This window comes from Podarcis melisellensis, assembly GCF_964234715.1.
Source record: "Podarcis melisellensis genome assembly, chromosome: 6".
In the NCBI taxonomy this organism is placed as follows: Eukaryota; Metazoa; Chordata; class Lepidosauria; order Squamata; family Lacertidae; genus Podarcis; species Podarcis melisellensis.
This window is the reverse complement of record NC_138538.1, coordinates 60,704,572-60,721,750: the sequence shown is the minus strand read 5'-3', so window position 1 is coordinate 60,721,750 and position 17,179 is coordinate 60,704,572. Positions and strand designations below refer to the sequence as shown.

General features: G+C 43.5%; 1 protein-coding gene across 3 annotated transcripts in view; it reads right to left on the bottom strand.

The window, feature by feature from the left end:
* The window catches only part of ROR1 (receptor tyrosine kinase like orphan receptor 1), a 163,520-nt gene that overhangs the window by 100,234 nt on the left and 46,107 nt on the right, over nucleotides 1–17,179 (bottom strand). The window contains exon 1 of one of the 3 annotated variants that reach the window (XM_081915707.1): nucleotides 4,772–4,885. The exons of the other annotated variants lie outside the window; for them this stretch is intronic. Coding sequence (XP_081771833.1) covers nucleotides 4,772–4,781 — 10 coding nt within the window. The 5' untranslated portion in view covers nucleotides 4,782–4,885. Of the gene's footprint in view, nucleotides 1–4,771; nucleotides 4,886–17,179 lie in introns of those variants that run through there. 3 annotated transcript variants of the gene reach the window in all.

The following is a 17,179-nucleotide window of genomic DNA, read 5'->3' as shown; positions in this document are numbered from 1 at the left end:
GATCTCATTATTTTGGACAGCAGACAATTTTATATGCATTGTCAGTACCGAGGCTGATCACATCCTAGTTTTAAGCACTGAACATTAAGTTTATCACACAGTTGTTTTCAACACACCTTTTGTAAGCTGCCCTGGTATTTTCTCTCTGACAATTAGTGCTTAGCGTCAAAGGCCCGAAGGAAAAGTGACTCCTAGGCAAACCCCTACAATATTATACTGTAAGTATAGTCTATGATACAGCTGTATGTTTTGCTATGATAGGTCAAGCCATGGTTTAATGGGATGTGAATGCTCCTAGAGAACAGTTCACAGTTGGTTTGCTCCTCCCTCTGTCTATTTTACTCTCATACCATATGTGAGCTAACCCAAGATTTGGCTTAGTGTATGTCATCTGAAGCCAAGTTTGTGGTTAAGTTCTCTCCTCCTCAACCAAAAACTGTAGCCAGTGTTTATTTGTGAAGAGTGCACTATTGTACGCAGCTCCTGCTTGTGTTTCGCATAGCATCTGGCTGGCCACTGTGAAAGGAGAATGATAGACTTAATGGGAGTTTGGCTTGATCCAGCAGGGCTTTTCTCATGCTCTTGGCTAGAAAGCTTATATTTTCCAATTTACAAAGCATATGCTTTTCGGTATTCTTTTCTAAGCTCACCAAGTACCACTGCAGTCATTAATGAAGTTGTCCTAATATAGATACACTCAAAGGTGGAGGTAGCCTACATTGTATATGTACATTCTCCAAACAGCAATCAAAGAGAAGAGCTGTATTAGAAGCTCAGATAAAATAGGAGACTCGCTTGTTATTGGATGAAAGGAAAAGGAAGCAGCATCTGTCATCTTAAAGAATACAAAATAGGATCGGACCATTAGCGAAATAATTGGTGAAACGAACCTTTCAATTCACTAATCACAAATTCGTGACTTGTGAGCTGATGACATTACACTAAATAGTTTAATTCACTGCCTCTTGCAATGCATTTAGGATAATTCTTCAAGTAAATTATTCATTCATTCATTTAGCTTATCCATTCAAAATACACTTGCCATCATTAAATCTCCCAATATATATTTCCTGCACTGAGGTTGATTTATAGATTGATTTATTAACTAAATACTTAAAATCAAGGCAAATAAGAAACTAAGTGAAACCTTTAAACTCAATTGTGATAGGAAAACGAAAGTTAAAGCATGTGATGCATATTTCAAGGATACAGAACGATGGTGAAATTTTAAGTTTAGAATATCATTTGAAGTGAAAGGCATGTCTCTGACACATTAAATTAGGCAGGATGATTAAGAAATGCTTTAAAAATTGCGTCATGCCAACCTACCCTGACCTTTACTACAAACCCTCAGGTCTCCAATAAGAGCTGGGTGCTTTGTCAAAGCAATTTACCAGACATCTTATTAGCTGTGTCAGGGGGTCTCACTCTTTAATTTGTTGAAACTGTTTGTGAAGGAGTTCTGTGCAGCCTTTGAAGACAATGTATGCAGATGAACTTTCTAATTCGTTTCCCCTCTGAACTAGAGAGTCATCTGTTTTCTCAGAAACAATAGCTTTTGCCAACTGTCTCTTGTGGCACTCTCAGAAAAACACAGGTGTTCCCTCTGGTCTTCAAGGAAGAGGAATACCATACTGATTAAAATTTGGGACGCACTAACCAAGGGAGACTTGAGCTTCTTCCCCCACTTCCCCATCACCTAAATAAATGAGTAGATATGTGACATGTAGCCTGCAACAGGCTTATTCTCAGCGTTCAAACACATAATTGGATAACCCCAGGTGGAAGCCAGAAAGATTATACCAAGGAGGCCAAGGAGGAAAGCTGTTCTATTCCACAGCAGCATATGCAGCAGCCTATAAAAATCATAGCCAACATGCTTCATATCCACATTTTAGTTTTTTCCTACAGGACTCTATTGCTTAATACCACTTAAAATGAAATGAAAAGAGGAGCCAAGAATACAAGGTGTAAGAGCCTAAGAGTTTTGCCACTGGCTTCCCTGGAATCAGAATTTTAGCCCTAGTTTTTATGCAGTTGCTTTTGTCTATTTTGATGAGCAGCACAGTTTTTTTGCACACATACACTTACGTGTATTCCAGCATTGCCTCATTTCTTTCCATCTAGGCTGAAACACACCCTTGAGCATGTAACAGTGAACACACCCATGGCTCGTAAAAACACTTTCCAACTCTCCTCCCCAACTCCTTTAACTATGAATCATCTGTGCCGTTTACTACCAGGATCTACTAATGGAATTTTGCCTTCATAAATTCCTCTCCTGGATCTAGAAATCACTGTGACTTAGTACTTTGAGCCTCACTGTCCCCAGTGAATGCTACCTACAGTCAATGACTCATCATCAGGCTCTCAGTAAGTCTGTTGACTTGAGAATCACTGCTGCAGAGCTTGTGTCTTCAGAACTTCAGATATTCCTTGTCAGGATCAATCAATCAAAAGAAATGCAAAGTCATTTGTGCTAAATCTCTGTGGCTCTCATAGATCTTAAGAGGATGTTGAAATTTCATAGTGGTGAAATGTGTCCACCAGATGTCATCATCAGAAAATGAATCCATGAGCAATATCTACAGTACAAGATCCAGTCTGGACACGTGTAAATGGTTTCTCATGCTTCCAGTACAACATATAAAGTGAGGACCCCTAATCTTGTTTCAGTGGGATGCACCTGTTGGCTTCACACTTGGCCTCCATGCATGTGCATGGATGGGCTCTCCAAGAATTAGCAAGTGGTTGTGCAAGGTGCTGCGTAAGTAACCAATGCATGTGCAGTGATATATGCATAGAAGCCTATTTCACATTGTGGATTATTGGCTCAGAGTCTGGGAACACAGTTAGCAGATGTCGCCTTGATCCCCACCCCTCATATTCAGTGTATGTATTGAGGGAATTAGGAAGAGGCTTATGGCTGTCACTCACTCAAATACACAAACTTAGCAGAATCATGTTATTTATCAGTCTGGAATCCTTGCATCTTGTAAACATCTGAATTGACTAGCCCAAAGAACACTGCCAAAGAACCCAACTCCTTTTGAGCATCCTAAACACCTGAGTTCTCTTTTATTTTCAAATAAATGCCCAAGTAACCATGTTTAAGCAACACTATCCTCCATCAGTTGTTTTAAAGTCCTGCCAAAAACTCTTGTTTGGAATCAAGGTTTTCGCCCTGGGCCCTTCCCAAATACCATAAAGTCTAAATTTCATCTTAGTGAACACTGTCATTCTGTTTCTCAAGGTTTCAGATGGGATTACAGTGTAAAAAACTCACATCTATATGGTGGTTTTGAAAAGGTCAGATGCACATCCAACCTCAATACCTACACATGCTACCTTGGTCTTTCATGAGCCCCATCTATTCACAGCCAGAAATTACAGAGCCCATCAGCATGATATAATGCAGGTACTCCATACAAGAACAGAACTGATCTTTCCAGTGTTCCAGTCACTTCTTGCCCTTCCCATTCGGTGTTGGAGAACTCAGATTTTATTTTTCTGTTCTGCATGCCATCCATGTTTAGAAATAGTGTAAATAATTAAGTTATAACAGTGAGCCACCATAGCAATTAGAAAGGAGCAAATCACAGTCCTATCTTAATACAAGACTGAAGGAATACATGCCATTACCTGTTTCTTTGCCCTTTGATAAACCACATGAAGGGTAAAGCAAGTTAACAAATGCAGTTCACCAAGCCAGAGTTTGTGCAAGTGCATATTTCCATACTTTGTCTTCTATGAAAGAGAACGTTTCCACATGCCTGCCCACTGATACACAGACAGCAATGTCAAATACAGTATTTTTCAGTGAAAACTGCATCCCAAAAAAAGTCAGAGACCAAGCTGTGCACTGGGCCTATCAATGTTTCCTTTATGTGAGAGCCAAGTTAACATTCTTTGATAACAGTTCCATCTCTCAAGAAGTATAAATCACTATCGTATTAAAACCGTTTGAAATAAGGAAAGCATTTTGGGAGCCAAGCATTTATGTAATGTTAAGTGTCCTGCAACTGTTGATGGGATTCAAATGCCTCTCTTTTACTGGCTTTAATTTAGAACTACTACATGAAGCCTATCCAGCCTTAAACCAATTTGTTACTCGCATAAACATATTGAAGCAAGTGCTGCATCTCACTTCAAAAAACCCCCCTGCAACTCTTTAAAGCTATATGAAAAAGGAATTGTTCAAACACCCTTGCCTAGACTTTCCAGTTGTCAGCATTTTACCTGGGCATTTTAGGTCAGCCCACTTTCATGGTCCTAAGAGTTTATTAGAATCTGTATCCGCAAATACAGTACAGTGGTACCTCAGGTTACATACGCTTCAGGTTACAGACTCCGCTAACCCAGAAATAGTGCTTCAGGTTAAGAATTTTGCTTCAGGAGGAGAACAGAAATCGTGCTCCGGCAGCGCAGCGGCAGCAGGAGGCCCCATTAGCTAAAGTGGTGCTTCAAGTTAAGAACAGTTTCAGGTTAAGTATGGACCTCCAGAATGAATTAAGTACTTAACCTGAGGTACCACTGTACATAACAATGCTAAACACAGGGTCGAGAAAGGTTACCGACCCTATGAATATGTTAAATTCTGCTTCTTGACAGGTCATTTTGTATGGGCAGTAACAAAACAAAAACAATGCTTCCCCCCACCCACCCCCGGTTCCACAAGGCAAAAAAGAAATCCATGACATCTAAAGACAGACAAAATGCCACATCACTGTAAGACACTTGCAATTAAAGCTTTATGATGTAGAAAATATACCTGCCAGCATTTGTGTAGGCAGACACCTGCTATTCTCTGCCAGCACATCTTGCTTTCATTTCTCAGCTGCACAGCTCTGGAAGGCGGCAAGCTGAGTGTTCAGCTCCCCATCCGACCTTCTAATTAACAGGCACCAACAGCTAATCTCTACTTGCAATCACTGTATTTGCGTTCACAGTGAAAGTTGCACCACAACTCCCTCAGGAGATCACTGGTTTCAACCCTTTCAGAAGCTGTAAACTCCACAAGGGCACCCCAGATTTAAGAATAGGGAGCTCCTGCAAAAAAATAAATAAATAAAAAATGGACATGTGAACATATTTGTTTGTACCAAACAGGGAATAACAAAGCACCTTAGGCAGCCACCTCAGTTTTTCTCTAGGCATGAAGCATTCATACACTGTAGACCTGGGAAATCTGGGCTGAAGTCCCAACTCAGCCTTGAACTCACTGGGTGGCCTTTGCTAAGGCATTAAATCACAGGCTCTGAGTCTAAAACTAGAATAATAAATGATCAAGGTGTGGTTGTATAAATAAACATGATAAAAGATTACAAGGCACTAGTATGCTGATCAATAAAATTCTCTTGGAAGTTTGTGTTTATGATAACGCCACTGTGCACTGGCTCATTCCAGGTGAGCAAAACATGCTGAGGCACTTCACTCTGCCTAGGGTTTAGCTGTGAGTGATCTGTGCAGATCTGTGTGCAATATTTGTGCCCTGTCCCAATTAATGCTCCACTTGCAGGTTTTATGGCATGTTAACAAGCACTTTCTATATGGTGTCATGCGTTTTTTATGGTCTACCTCATCATTACTATTGCTCCAACATTTCACATTCATCGCATGTTAAAATATTCTTATGAATTGTGGGGGGCAGACTCCCACTCCCATAACCTCTGCATTCAGTGAAGGGTTAGAATGTGAGCAGACCCATAAATTCAAGAATTTAGCAAGGCCTGGAAATATTACCAGCTAGCTTTTTCATGAGGCCAGCCTGGCAACAGCTCGCTAGGGGTGGGTCACTGAAGAAACAGAAGGTAGATAACGGCCTGGTTTGTTTGATAATGGTAAGCCATCACAAGCATCTCACCACCATGCCTCATTCCAAAGGAACACAAATATTGGTTAAGTGCCAAGACCCCTGTAATCTTGCTTTGTTGTTGTTTAGTCGTTTAGTCGTGTCTGACTCTTCGTGACCCCATGGACCAGAGCACGCCAGGCACTTCTGTCTTCCACTGCCTCCCGCAGTTTGGTCAGACTCATGTTTGTAGCTTCGAGAACGCTGTCTAACCATCTTGTCCTCTGTCATCCCCTTCTCCTTGTGCCCTCCATCTTTCCCAACATCAGGGTCTTTTCCAGGGAGTCTTCTCTTCTCATGAGGTGGCCAAAGTATTGGAGCCTCAGCTTCACGATCTGTCCTTCCAATGAGCACTCAGGGCTGATTTCCTTAAGAATGGATAGGTTTTATCTTCTTGCAGTCCATGGGACTCTCAAGAGTCTCCTCCAGCACCACAGTTCAAAAGCATCAATTCTTCAGCGATCAGCCTTCTTTATAGTCCAGCTCTCACTTCCATACATCACTATAAGGAAAACCATGGCCTTTACTATACGGACCTTTGTTGGCAAGGTGATGTCTCTGCTTTTTAAGATGTTGTCTAGGTTTGCCATCGTCTTTCTCCCAAGGAGCAGGCGTCTTTTAATTTCGTGACTGCTGTCACCATCTGCAGTGATCATGGAGCCCAAGAAAGTAAAATCTCTCACTGCCTCTATTTCTTCCCCTTCTATTTGCCAGGAGGTGATGGGCCCAGTGGCCATGATCTTCGTTTTTTTGATGTTGAGCTTCAGACCATATTTTGTGCTCTCCTCTTTCACCCTCATTAAAAGGTTCTTTAATTCCTCCTCACTTTCTGCCATCAAGGTTGTGTCATCTGCATATCTGAGGTTGTTGATATTTCTTCCGGCAATCTTAATTCCGGCTTGGGATTCATCCAGCCCTAACGTCCAATGGGGCTTCCATGGCTTCTGATTGGCTGCAGGAGCTTCCAGCAGCCAATCAGAAGTTGTGCTTTGGTTTCCGAACGTTTTGGAAGTCGAACGGACTTCCGGAATGGATTCCATTCGACTTCAAAGGTACGACTGTACAGTGGTACCTCGGGTTAAGTACTTAATTCACTCCGGAGGTCCATTCTTAACCTGAAACTGTTCTTAACCTGAAGCACCACTTTAGCTAATGGGGACTCCTGCTGCTGCTGTGCCGCCGGAGCCCAATTTCTGTTCTTATCCTGAAGCAAAGTTCTTAACCTGAAGCACTATTTCTGGGTTAGCGGAGTGTGTAACTTGAAGCGTATGTAACCTGAGGTACCACTGTATAGGGAAATTTACTAATGTTTGATGTTTTATTATGCTTTACATCTGTTGGAAGCCACCCAGAGTGGGGCAACACATATATTATTGTTATTGTTATTGTTATTATTATTCAGTTCCCAGAGTTCCCCAGAAAGAGGGATGGGTTATAAAACTATCCAGAAATAGGAGGAATGAGAAATTTCTAGTGTAGATGGGACCATAGTGGCTAAAGAGACTTGAATGAAAACAAAGCTATCTCCTTTTCCTTTGATATTCCTGTGGCAAAGAGGTTAGTAGTTTTGTAACAGCACTACTGCAACTGGTAGTTGCTGGTGTTGACTTCACCACAGTCAATGAAGGACAATCAATGAGGAGAAAGACTGCCCCAGTCTTCAAGGAAACCACGTAGAAGCTGAAACAATATTCATGCAAAGATCTGACTACAAGGGGATCAAATGCTAATGCAAATTGTTACCCCTGTTACCTCTGCCTGCAAGGAGGAATCTGATCTCTTATCAGCAAATTGGACTAAGTTACACATTCTGTCTAGACCTAAGTGACATGTGGGTGCAAAACAAAATACAAAAAAAGGATTTGAAATGTACACCTTGTGGTTGCAGTGCTGTCAACTATTCCCTTCCTATTGTTTAACTATTTCCTTATGCAAGTGATAACAAGATACAGGCTTATTATTCAAAGCTTGCACCTTTACATAATTTAACATAATTGTTCACAACACTTATTTGGCTACTTGTGTCTACATGACGTTTATGGCATGTGAATTCCATCTTTTCATCCCAGGTCACCTTAATCTGTTTTAGTATTTTAACTTTTGTACTTTTAAAGTAGGGGGTTGTAACTTCTTCTTGAATGTAGTGTTTTATATTTTGTAAACTGCTTTGAGGGTTGTTGGGGTTTTTACCATCAAGCGGTATTTAATTTTATGAAATTAGTAAACACAAAAATAAAACTAACATCTACTTTAAGGTGTATTGTTGTTGTTGCGTCTCTGATTTATGGTCATATTTTTGTAAATATCTATCCAATTTGGACATTCCCTGCATCTAATTTTTTAAAAAAATGAGTTGGTTAACAAATATGCCATGTGCTTGAAATAGCTGTGTGTGATTGTTACCATGTTTTGTAATTTCTGGCTTTCTTCTCACTAGACCCCTCTCAGCACTTCACCCATCAACATTCAGCCATGGGTACAAGCTTCACATTCCCATTGTACTGAAAGACAGGTGTAAAGATGAATGTGCATCCTCGCCATAAAATATAAAAGGGGTTTTCACATTGCTTGATTAAAAGTACCCACGTGCAAACTAAACCTACAAAGGCTACAGCTAGCAATTCAATCCTGATACGGAATAAAGGAAAAACATTTCAGGTGCTCTTTTATTAAGAGGCTTGAAGAAAGATAAATCATTTCATGCATCCCAAACACAGTCAGAATCCACATTCTGGAAAACTTGTTATTCTAGTAAACTTCTCTCTCTCTTATGCAATGTTTTGTGCCTATAAGGCACAATGGGTACATTTCAACTAGGTAAGCAATCTACAGCTTCTGGGTTACCTGGAGGTTCTTTGGAACTTAATTAGAATCTCAAGAAACTTCCCATGCTATTTGTATTCTTGGGGTATGTGTAGAGTTTGTGTGTATTTTTTTTCCAGGGGAGGTGAGGGTTGTTTCCATGTGTTCCCAGTGTCTATTTGCTAAAAATGCATCATATGAAACAAATTTTAGATTTCCTATTTGACAGATGGGAAACATGGGCCTTGGCCATGCATGGCAATCCTTTAATAAAATCATATGGCATTGCAAGCAACAACTGAACCAAAAAAAAAAAAGTTAAATGTGAGTTTGCCTTTAATGGCGGCAAATGATTAAAAAAACCAGAACTTGACAGTTTTAAATCATTTGGGTCTGACAGGTTGTGCTTAGACACACAGGTGTTCTGCACTAGGCTGACCTTACTCTCAGGGTACAGATTTGCCATAAATCATTGAGCATCTTGTAAAATCAATTACAAGGACAAGACATTGTGGATCTGCTCTTACAAGAGAAAGAAAGAAAAGAACCCTACACCTGCGCTGAGCAGAATCAAACACACAATGATGACATTCTTCTACCTTCCATTCATCCTTCTGATTTATTCTTGTCATTGAAGAACATTCCCCCATTGTTTCATATTAAAGAACAATGGTGGAAACCAACAGCTTGCAGAACCCCAAGTCTCATTCAAATTCTCCTGCATTTGAGGCACTAGTTTCAATGAGCACTGCATAACACAAACAAACAAAACCCACAATATGAAATGAATGTCTGATTAAAAATCACGTGCCGAGGCCCAGGTTACTAAAAATGAAAGTATTGTTGTAATGAAGCAAGTTCAGAAAGCATCTTCAATTGGATTTGCTATTACAAAGGTATTGCTGTGCAATAAATATTTAATATTAACCAGACAGTGAACATGGAATATTTATGACTAGTCAGACTGCTGGCTCTTGTGCACCTCTTAACTGACATGGGAAAGGCCTTTCTGGTCGTGACCCACATTCCATCTATGAAGAAACATGGTTGGACAATGGCCTTGGTTGGGCTGGGTTATAAATAAATTACTGATATTGCAAAACAGTTACATTGGTCACATCTTTTAAAACACAATAAAAAGAAAGCATTTAAACTACCTGGGCATACTTCTTGATTAGGGAAGGTCAAGCCAGTTAACAAATAAACAGGTTTAATGTTATACATGGGTAGTGCTGAGGGGTGTTTTCTTAATTTTGAGTACCCCAAAATAGGGGGCATCTTATACATGGGGGCATCTTATACACGGAAAAATACAGTATACATATATACCTATACATATTTTGCAGTCTTTCAAAAAGAGAGGGGCTGGAAACTAGTGTGTTGATATACTGATATGAAGAGGATACATATCAGTATACAGAAGCAGCTAAGTTACTATAAAAGGTAAAGGTACCCCTGCCCGTACGGGCCAGTCTTGCCGGACTCTAGGGTTGTGCGCTCATCTCACTCTATGGGCCGGGAGCCACCGCTGTCCGCAGACACTTCCGGGTCACGTGGCCAGCGTGACAAGCATCTGACGAGCCAGCGTAGCACACAGAACGCCGTTTACCTTCCCGCTGGTAAGCGGTCCCTATTTATCTACTTGCACCCGGAGGTGCTTTCGAACTGCTAGCTAGGCAGGCACTGGGACCGAATGATGGGAGCGCACCCCGCCGCGGGGATTCGAACCGCCGATCATGCGATTGGCAAGTCCTAGGCGCTGAGGTTTTACCCACAGCGCCACCCGCAGTTACTATACTGCTTCCTATTTTGCCTATTTCATTCATTGGCAAGTTAAATATGGTGAGGGGGAATGACACAGTCCTGCAATGTCAGCAGGTCTGCCCCAATAGAAAGTGACCTGAGAAAGCGCTCTCGGTGTACATATGCATGCAGGAAGCGCTTGAGAAGTGCATTCTTGTCACAAAAAGAATTATAACCATTCCAGCAGAATGCACTTTAGATTGAAAAATAATATAGGATGCAGATGACATGGCAATGATATCATTTGTACAGGGTTCCAAAAAGGTGCCTCCATTCTGCACTGAATGCTCTTCATCATACAGTGTGTACATGTGCCCTTAATCTGCCTCTGGTTCTTGCTAATAATAACAACAACAACAACAACAATAACAATAACAACAACAACAATAATACAAAGTAGAAGTCACAAATAGAGCTATCTTTCCAGGACCTGATAAGTTTTGCTTTAAAATAGTTGAAAACTTTTAAAGGGCCTCTTAAAGCATGAAATGCCAGAATACCTTGATTTTCAGTTTTAGCTGTGCTAAGCTACGCCATCCAAATGTTTGTTTCTTTTTAAAAAAAAGTTTGGCGGGAAAGAGGAAAATGATAGATAGCTAAGAAAATTATGCAAATAATTTACAAATGGAAAAAGCAACAAAGAAATGTTGCTCCCAAGGGGAATTCAATTGAAACCTGGAAACTTGATTCAAGAGAGGATGACAAAACCAGTTCTATACATTGCCTTAAAATACTCTATAGTTGTTTTAGTTGTTTGGGGAAAGTCTTCTAGGGATTCCATCTACCCTAATGAACAAGAGATGTGGAAAAGCAGGCTGGATTTTCATGTACCGTATTTTTCGCCCTATAGGACGCACTTTTTCCCCTCCAAAAATGAAGGGGAAATGAGTGTGCGTCCTATGGGGCGAATACAGGCTTTCGCTGGAGCCTGGAGAGTGAGAGGGGTCAGTGCACACTGATCCCTCTCACTCTCCAGGCTTCAGGCAGCTCTGCGCAACCCTCGGGAGACCAGCACGAAGCCGTGCCGGGTTCCCAAGGGTTGCGCGGAGCTGCCTGTGCTCCCGGGCTTGGCGCAGCTCCGCGCAACCCTCCAGAGCCCGGTGCAAAGCCACGCTGGGCTCCCGAGGGTTGCGCAGAGCTGCCTGCGCTCCAGGGCTTCCCAGAGAGCGGCCTGCATTCTGAAGCCTGGGGCGCGCTGAAGAGCGTGCCCGGATTTCACGCAGCTCTCCACAAGCCTGGGGAGACCGGTGCGGCTCGCTAGGCTTGCAGATAGCAGGCTGTTCTGGGGGCTGGGGTCGGGGGAAGCTCGGGCCTCCCTCACGCCAGCCCCGTGCCGGGGGGGGGGAATAATTTTTTTCCCTTTATTTCCCCCCCAAAAAACTAGGTGCGTCCTATGGGGTGGTGCGTCCTATGGGGCGAAAAATACGGTATTCACACCCTTGCTTTAGAGTTGTTATCCTTTGCATACAATCAAGTTAGCCCAGGATGTGCAATATTTACAAGATATGTAAATCAGGATTCTCTTCACTAAATATTTTACTTTAAAAATTTATGGGGGACAGCAATTTCATAATAATAAACAAGAATGGAATTTATTTTATGTTGATATAGACACTTGAGACATTTACACCACACACTGCAAAATGCTCACAGCATATTCAGAAATGTCAGGGACTGGCAGAGCTCCGAAGCGTGTGTGGTAGAGGCTGGGGACCAGGAGAGTGACCCAGGAGAAGGCACAAGTAATTTATGGAGTGTGATGCCACCCAAAAAGCAGGAGTCGGGGGAGGAGGGAGAGTCAAGGCAGGAGGAAAGTACACAGGATGTGTTAGCGGGAGAAGGGATGGGTCATGTGAGGAACGGGCCAGTAGATCCCCCACTTTCCCCTTCCCCACTGTCTCCTAGAACCAGGAGCGGCTTGAAAAGGGAAGAGCAGTGAAGACTTCCATACAAGAGTAGTCTCAGGTTGTAAGCAGGCAACTCGACAGAGGAGGGTATATAAACCAAAAGAGGGCAGGGGCCTTCTGTTGCTGCAACAGCTCCCTACAGCTAAGACCTGTGGACCGCTAGAGGCTAAAAGCGTGTGTGTGCATCTGGAGCACCGTGGAACCTGCTGGAGTGTTTTTCTTGCTGATAAAGACTAAACTAACAGATGTGTGCTTTTTCCTTATCAGGGATGGGCCACGACATGATATGATATTCCATGATACGGAATACGAACATGAACCAAGTAGCAACCTGCTTAGCATAACCATTAATGATTTTGACAGTTCATTTGATGTAAGATGTAAAATTTGATGTAAATTTTTTTTGCCACAACAGAAGTTAATTAACTTACATTTACAGAAATGTTGCTTGCAAACTCAGTTCCACCAAACTGAGATACTTTGAAGTAAAGTGACTGATTTAGCTCCAACTTTAAAATGACTATTGAATAAAACAGAGAGAGGCGGGAAGAAATTCAAACAAAGCCCAGCAAACCTAAGTGATTGCTTTGTTGTCCTGCGAGAAACATTGGCTTAGTTTGAACAATGTGAACACACCCCATTTTCATGCTGCTCCTTCTTTCCATCCATTTCAGCATCCTGCAATAAGCCAGGAAGTAGTCAATCAACCATAGTTTGCCATTTTGACCTAGCGATTATGGTAACCAGGTTTGGAACAAGCCAGTTTCCTGGTTGGATGGAATAGGAAACTATGGTAACTGCTGGGTTTAATTAAGGCATTATTAGAAAGGAGGGAGGGAAGTGCAATATGTGTAAGCAGAAGGCTCATACATATATTGGTTTATAAAGCTGAGATATGATTTCCCAAATGCAAGTCCTGTTGACTCAAACTAAGTGACAGGCTGCCACAATGGGAAAAAGTATGAATTGTTGCCCTTCTTTCTGGCTTTCAAGTATGAGAATTTGGGATATCAGAAATTAACCCTTAGTGACATTTAATGGTTGATTTAAAACAAAAGCAACAACAACTCCAGCAGGATTTTCTAACAGACTGCAAACTCCAGTTGAGTTAATACAGATACTGATGTAATGCATAACAGGATTTAAGAACAGCTAGAAAAATGAAGCTGGGCAGAAGAGGGAGGCAGATTGAATAAATACATGATACCATAGTCTACTCTTAATCTCTTACGACATCTCAGTGTTAAATTAGCACTGATCCTAACAGCCTTCCTGCTATTATCATAAATTCTAGTAAGGATAACAAGCCTTTTACTGGACCAGTCCAGCTTCTTGTGAGACTATGCCATAAACAGCCAAGTCTGCTTTGCCTTTTCTTTTTGTTGTGGTCAAATTCATCAGCTCAAACAATTAAAACTGCACTATGTTTATTTTTACTGCAACATAATCAGAGCATCCTTTTGTTTTTTTCAGGACACTGTCTAAAAAGGGAGAAAAGTTTTTAAGAGCAGCAAGGTATTGTTGTGTGTGCACTATACATAGAAAGCTGTGACCCTTGAAGTATGAAACTATGCAAACAGTTGACTTAGAGTATTTCCATCATAAACATTTTGACAGCAGGAATTTTTAGGAAAGATAGCCCTGAAACAGCGTACTCTATGATTATACAAAAGGAAATTAGAACTTGTGTGTGATGGGATGATGAGCTGCTTGTGCGTAAAATGCAAGTCCCTCAGAGTTTGATCAGGTTTTCAAACCTCTGCCTGTGACGGAGCCCCTCCAGCATGGCTGCGTCAATCGCTAGTAGAATCCGAAAGTGGTTGCTTTCGGAATCGTTTCCAACATAAAAGCTCTTTAACGGAAACACGTCTTCTGGACTCTCGGCGTGACAGTTTCCGGCGAGGAGTGGGTGTCCCTATAGGAGGTCCTGAGACCTCCCCACTGTTTTCGCTGGAAGCGTCTCTGAGCCATCCCTCCGACTCACTTTCCCTTGGAGTTCTTGCTCGCCCTCTACTGGTTCCCTCTTCCGCTGCTACTTCTCTCTCAACCTCAATGAGCCTTTGCACCTCCGGTTCTTTGGATGGCAGTTCCCTGACATCCACCTCCCCTCCAGGGCCCCCTTCACCCCCTCCCGTCTCCTCCCCTACGGGCGGTGAGGAGGTAAAACCCCTGAAAGAACCTCCCTCATCTTCCGAAGTCTCGAACACTTCCCTCCACTTGTTGCTGTCCCTGGTCTCTCGGTACTCTTCGTCATCGGAGTCCACTCCCTCTTCCAACTCCGACTCCGCGAACCCTTCCAGTTCCTCTTCCTCGTCGGTGGTGCCGAAATACTCCCTCCTAAACCTTGCTACCGGCTGAGGTTTCCTCGGGAATCTTTGGTGGAACGTTTCTGTTAAAACCTCGTCATTGACTTCCTCTGCAATCACCCAGGTGTTTTCTGACTCCGGTTCCCCTTCCCACGCCACCAAATACTCCACCTGATTTCCCTTCCACCTGGAATCGAGGATTTCCGCTACATGGTTGCGGCGTTCCCTCTCTTCCAAGGCTGGTCCCCTGACGTGCTCCCCTTCACGTCCCCCCCTGTATGGTGACAGTAACGACCTGTGGAACACTGGGTGCAATTTCATGTGGTTGGGTAACCGGAGTTTGAAAGCCACCGGGTTGACCTGCTGAATGACCTCAAAGGGTCCCAATCTTCTGGGCCTCAATTTCTTACAACCCCCTTTGAACGGCAACCCTTGGGTTGACAGCCACACTTGATCCCCCACCCTTATGGTTTCACCTTCCCTTCTGTTCTTGTCTGCCTGCTTCTTATATTGTGCCTTGGCCCTTTCTAAGTTGAGCTGGAGCTGATGATGGATCGCTTCCATCTCTTCTACAAAATGTTCAGCCGCTGGGACGCTCCATCTCTCCCCTCCTTCCCCTGGAAATGCCCTGGGGTGACACCCGTAATTAGCCAAAAAGGGGCTCATCCCTGTGGACACATTCTCCGCATTATTGTAGGCAAATTCTGCCAGCGCCAACTTTTCGACCCAATCGTTCTCTCTGTCATTGACATAACACCTCAGATATTGTTGAAGAATGCCATTTGCTCTTTCCGCCTGCCCGTTGGTTTCAGGGTGCCGGGCAGTTGAAAAATTGACTTCCACGTGCAGCAAGCTCATGAGCTTCCTCCAGAACCTGGAAGTAAATTGTTTGCCGCGGTCTGAGATCACCCTCAAGGGAGCCCCGTGCAACCTAAAGATGTGTTCTACAAACAACTTCGCTGTTTCTTCCGCTGTGACTGCATGTGAGCATGCTACAAAGTGGCACATCTTAGTTAACAGGTCTACTACTACCATGATGGCTGTTTTCCCCTTGGACTTCGGCAGATCCGTCATAAAATCTATTGATACCGCTTCCCAAGGCCGTTCTGGTGTGGGTAATGGTTCTAATAACCCTGCCGGCGCCCTTCTTTCCCCTTTGGCTCGCTGACATTGGTCACACCCTCTTACATACTCCCTTACATCTTCCCTCACCTTGGGCCACCAAAATTCCCTGGTAACCAACCACATGGTCTTGTGTTGCCCAAAATGTCCCGCCGTGGGGCTATCGTGCAACTGCTTGAGTACTCTCCCCCTCAATTCACCTTCGGGTATATACAGTGCCCCTTTGTAATACAATGCCCCATTTCTTTCCTCAAAACCTCCGGGGCTCTCGCCCTCCCCCCTGAGACCTCTGAGCTTATCCTGGGCATATTCATCATTTTCCGTTTCCTCTACCAGTTCTCGTTGCCCCACCAGCGCCGCCCCACACACCCAGCGGTCCTCAGGGATGACATGTCTCTCTTCGATCGCCCCCTCCCCTTCCCAATACTCTGGTTTGCGTGAGAGCGCGTCCGCCCTGACGTTTTCTGGGCCTGGCACATAACAAATTTCAAAGTGGAATTTGGAGAATTCCTGTGCCCATCTCACTTGTCGTTGGTTGAGCACTCGAGCTGTTCTCCAATACTCTAAATTCTTGTGGTCGGTGCACACTTGCACCTTGTGTTGTGCCCCAATTAATAAATGTCTCCACCTCCGGAACGCTTCGTGAATGGCAAGTAGTTCCCTGTCATACACCGTGTAGTTCCTCTCGGATTTATTCAGCTTCCGCGAGAAGAAGGCACACGGTCTCCACTCCGACGTACTCCTCCCCGGTTGAAGAAGTACCGCCCCTACCGCCCGGTCGGATGCATCGGTTTCCACTCTCATGGGTTTTCGTAAATCCACATGCAGAAGTTGTTCTTCCGAGGCGAAAGCCCTTTTCAGTTCTTCAAATGCTCGCTCCGCCTCTGCCGTCCAAACAAATTTCTTCTTGCTGCTGAGGCAGTCGGTGATGGGCGCCGTCAAGTGGGCAAAGTTCTTGATGAACTTCCGATAAAAGTTTCCAAACCCCAAGAATCTTTGCACATCCTTCTTGGTCTTCGGTGTCTTCCATTCCAGTACCGCTTGGACCTTGCCTGGATCCATGGCCAATCCCTTGTCTGACAAGCGGTACCCCAGGAATTCCACCTCCTTGGTATGAAACTGGCACTTCTCCAGTTTCACCCACAGCTGGTTGGCTTGCAGCCTGCCCAACACTTCTCGAACGTCCCTCACATGCTGCTCCTCATCTTCCGAATACACCAACACGTCGTCTAAAAAGGCCACACAATTCTTGTAGAGCAAAGGTCCCAGAACGTGGTTAATAAAAGCTTGAAAGCACGTGGAGCCTCCTTGTAGACCGAAGGGCATAACGAGGTATTCAAAGGCTCCCAAAGGGGTGAACATGGTGGTCTTCCATTCATCCCCCTTCC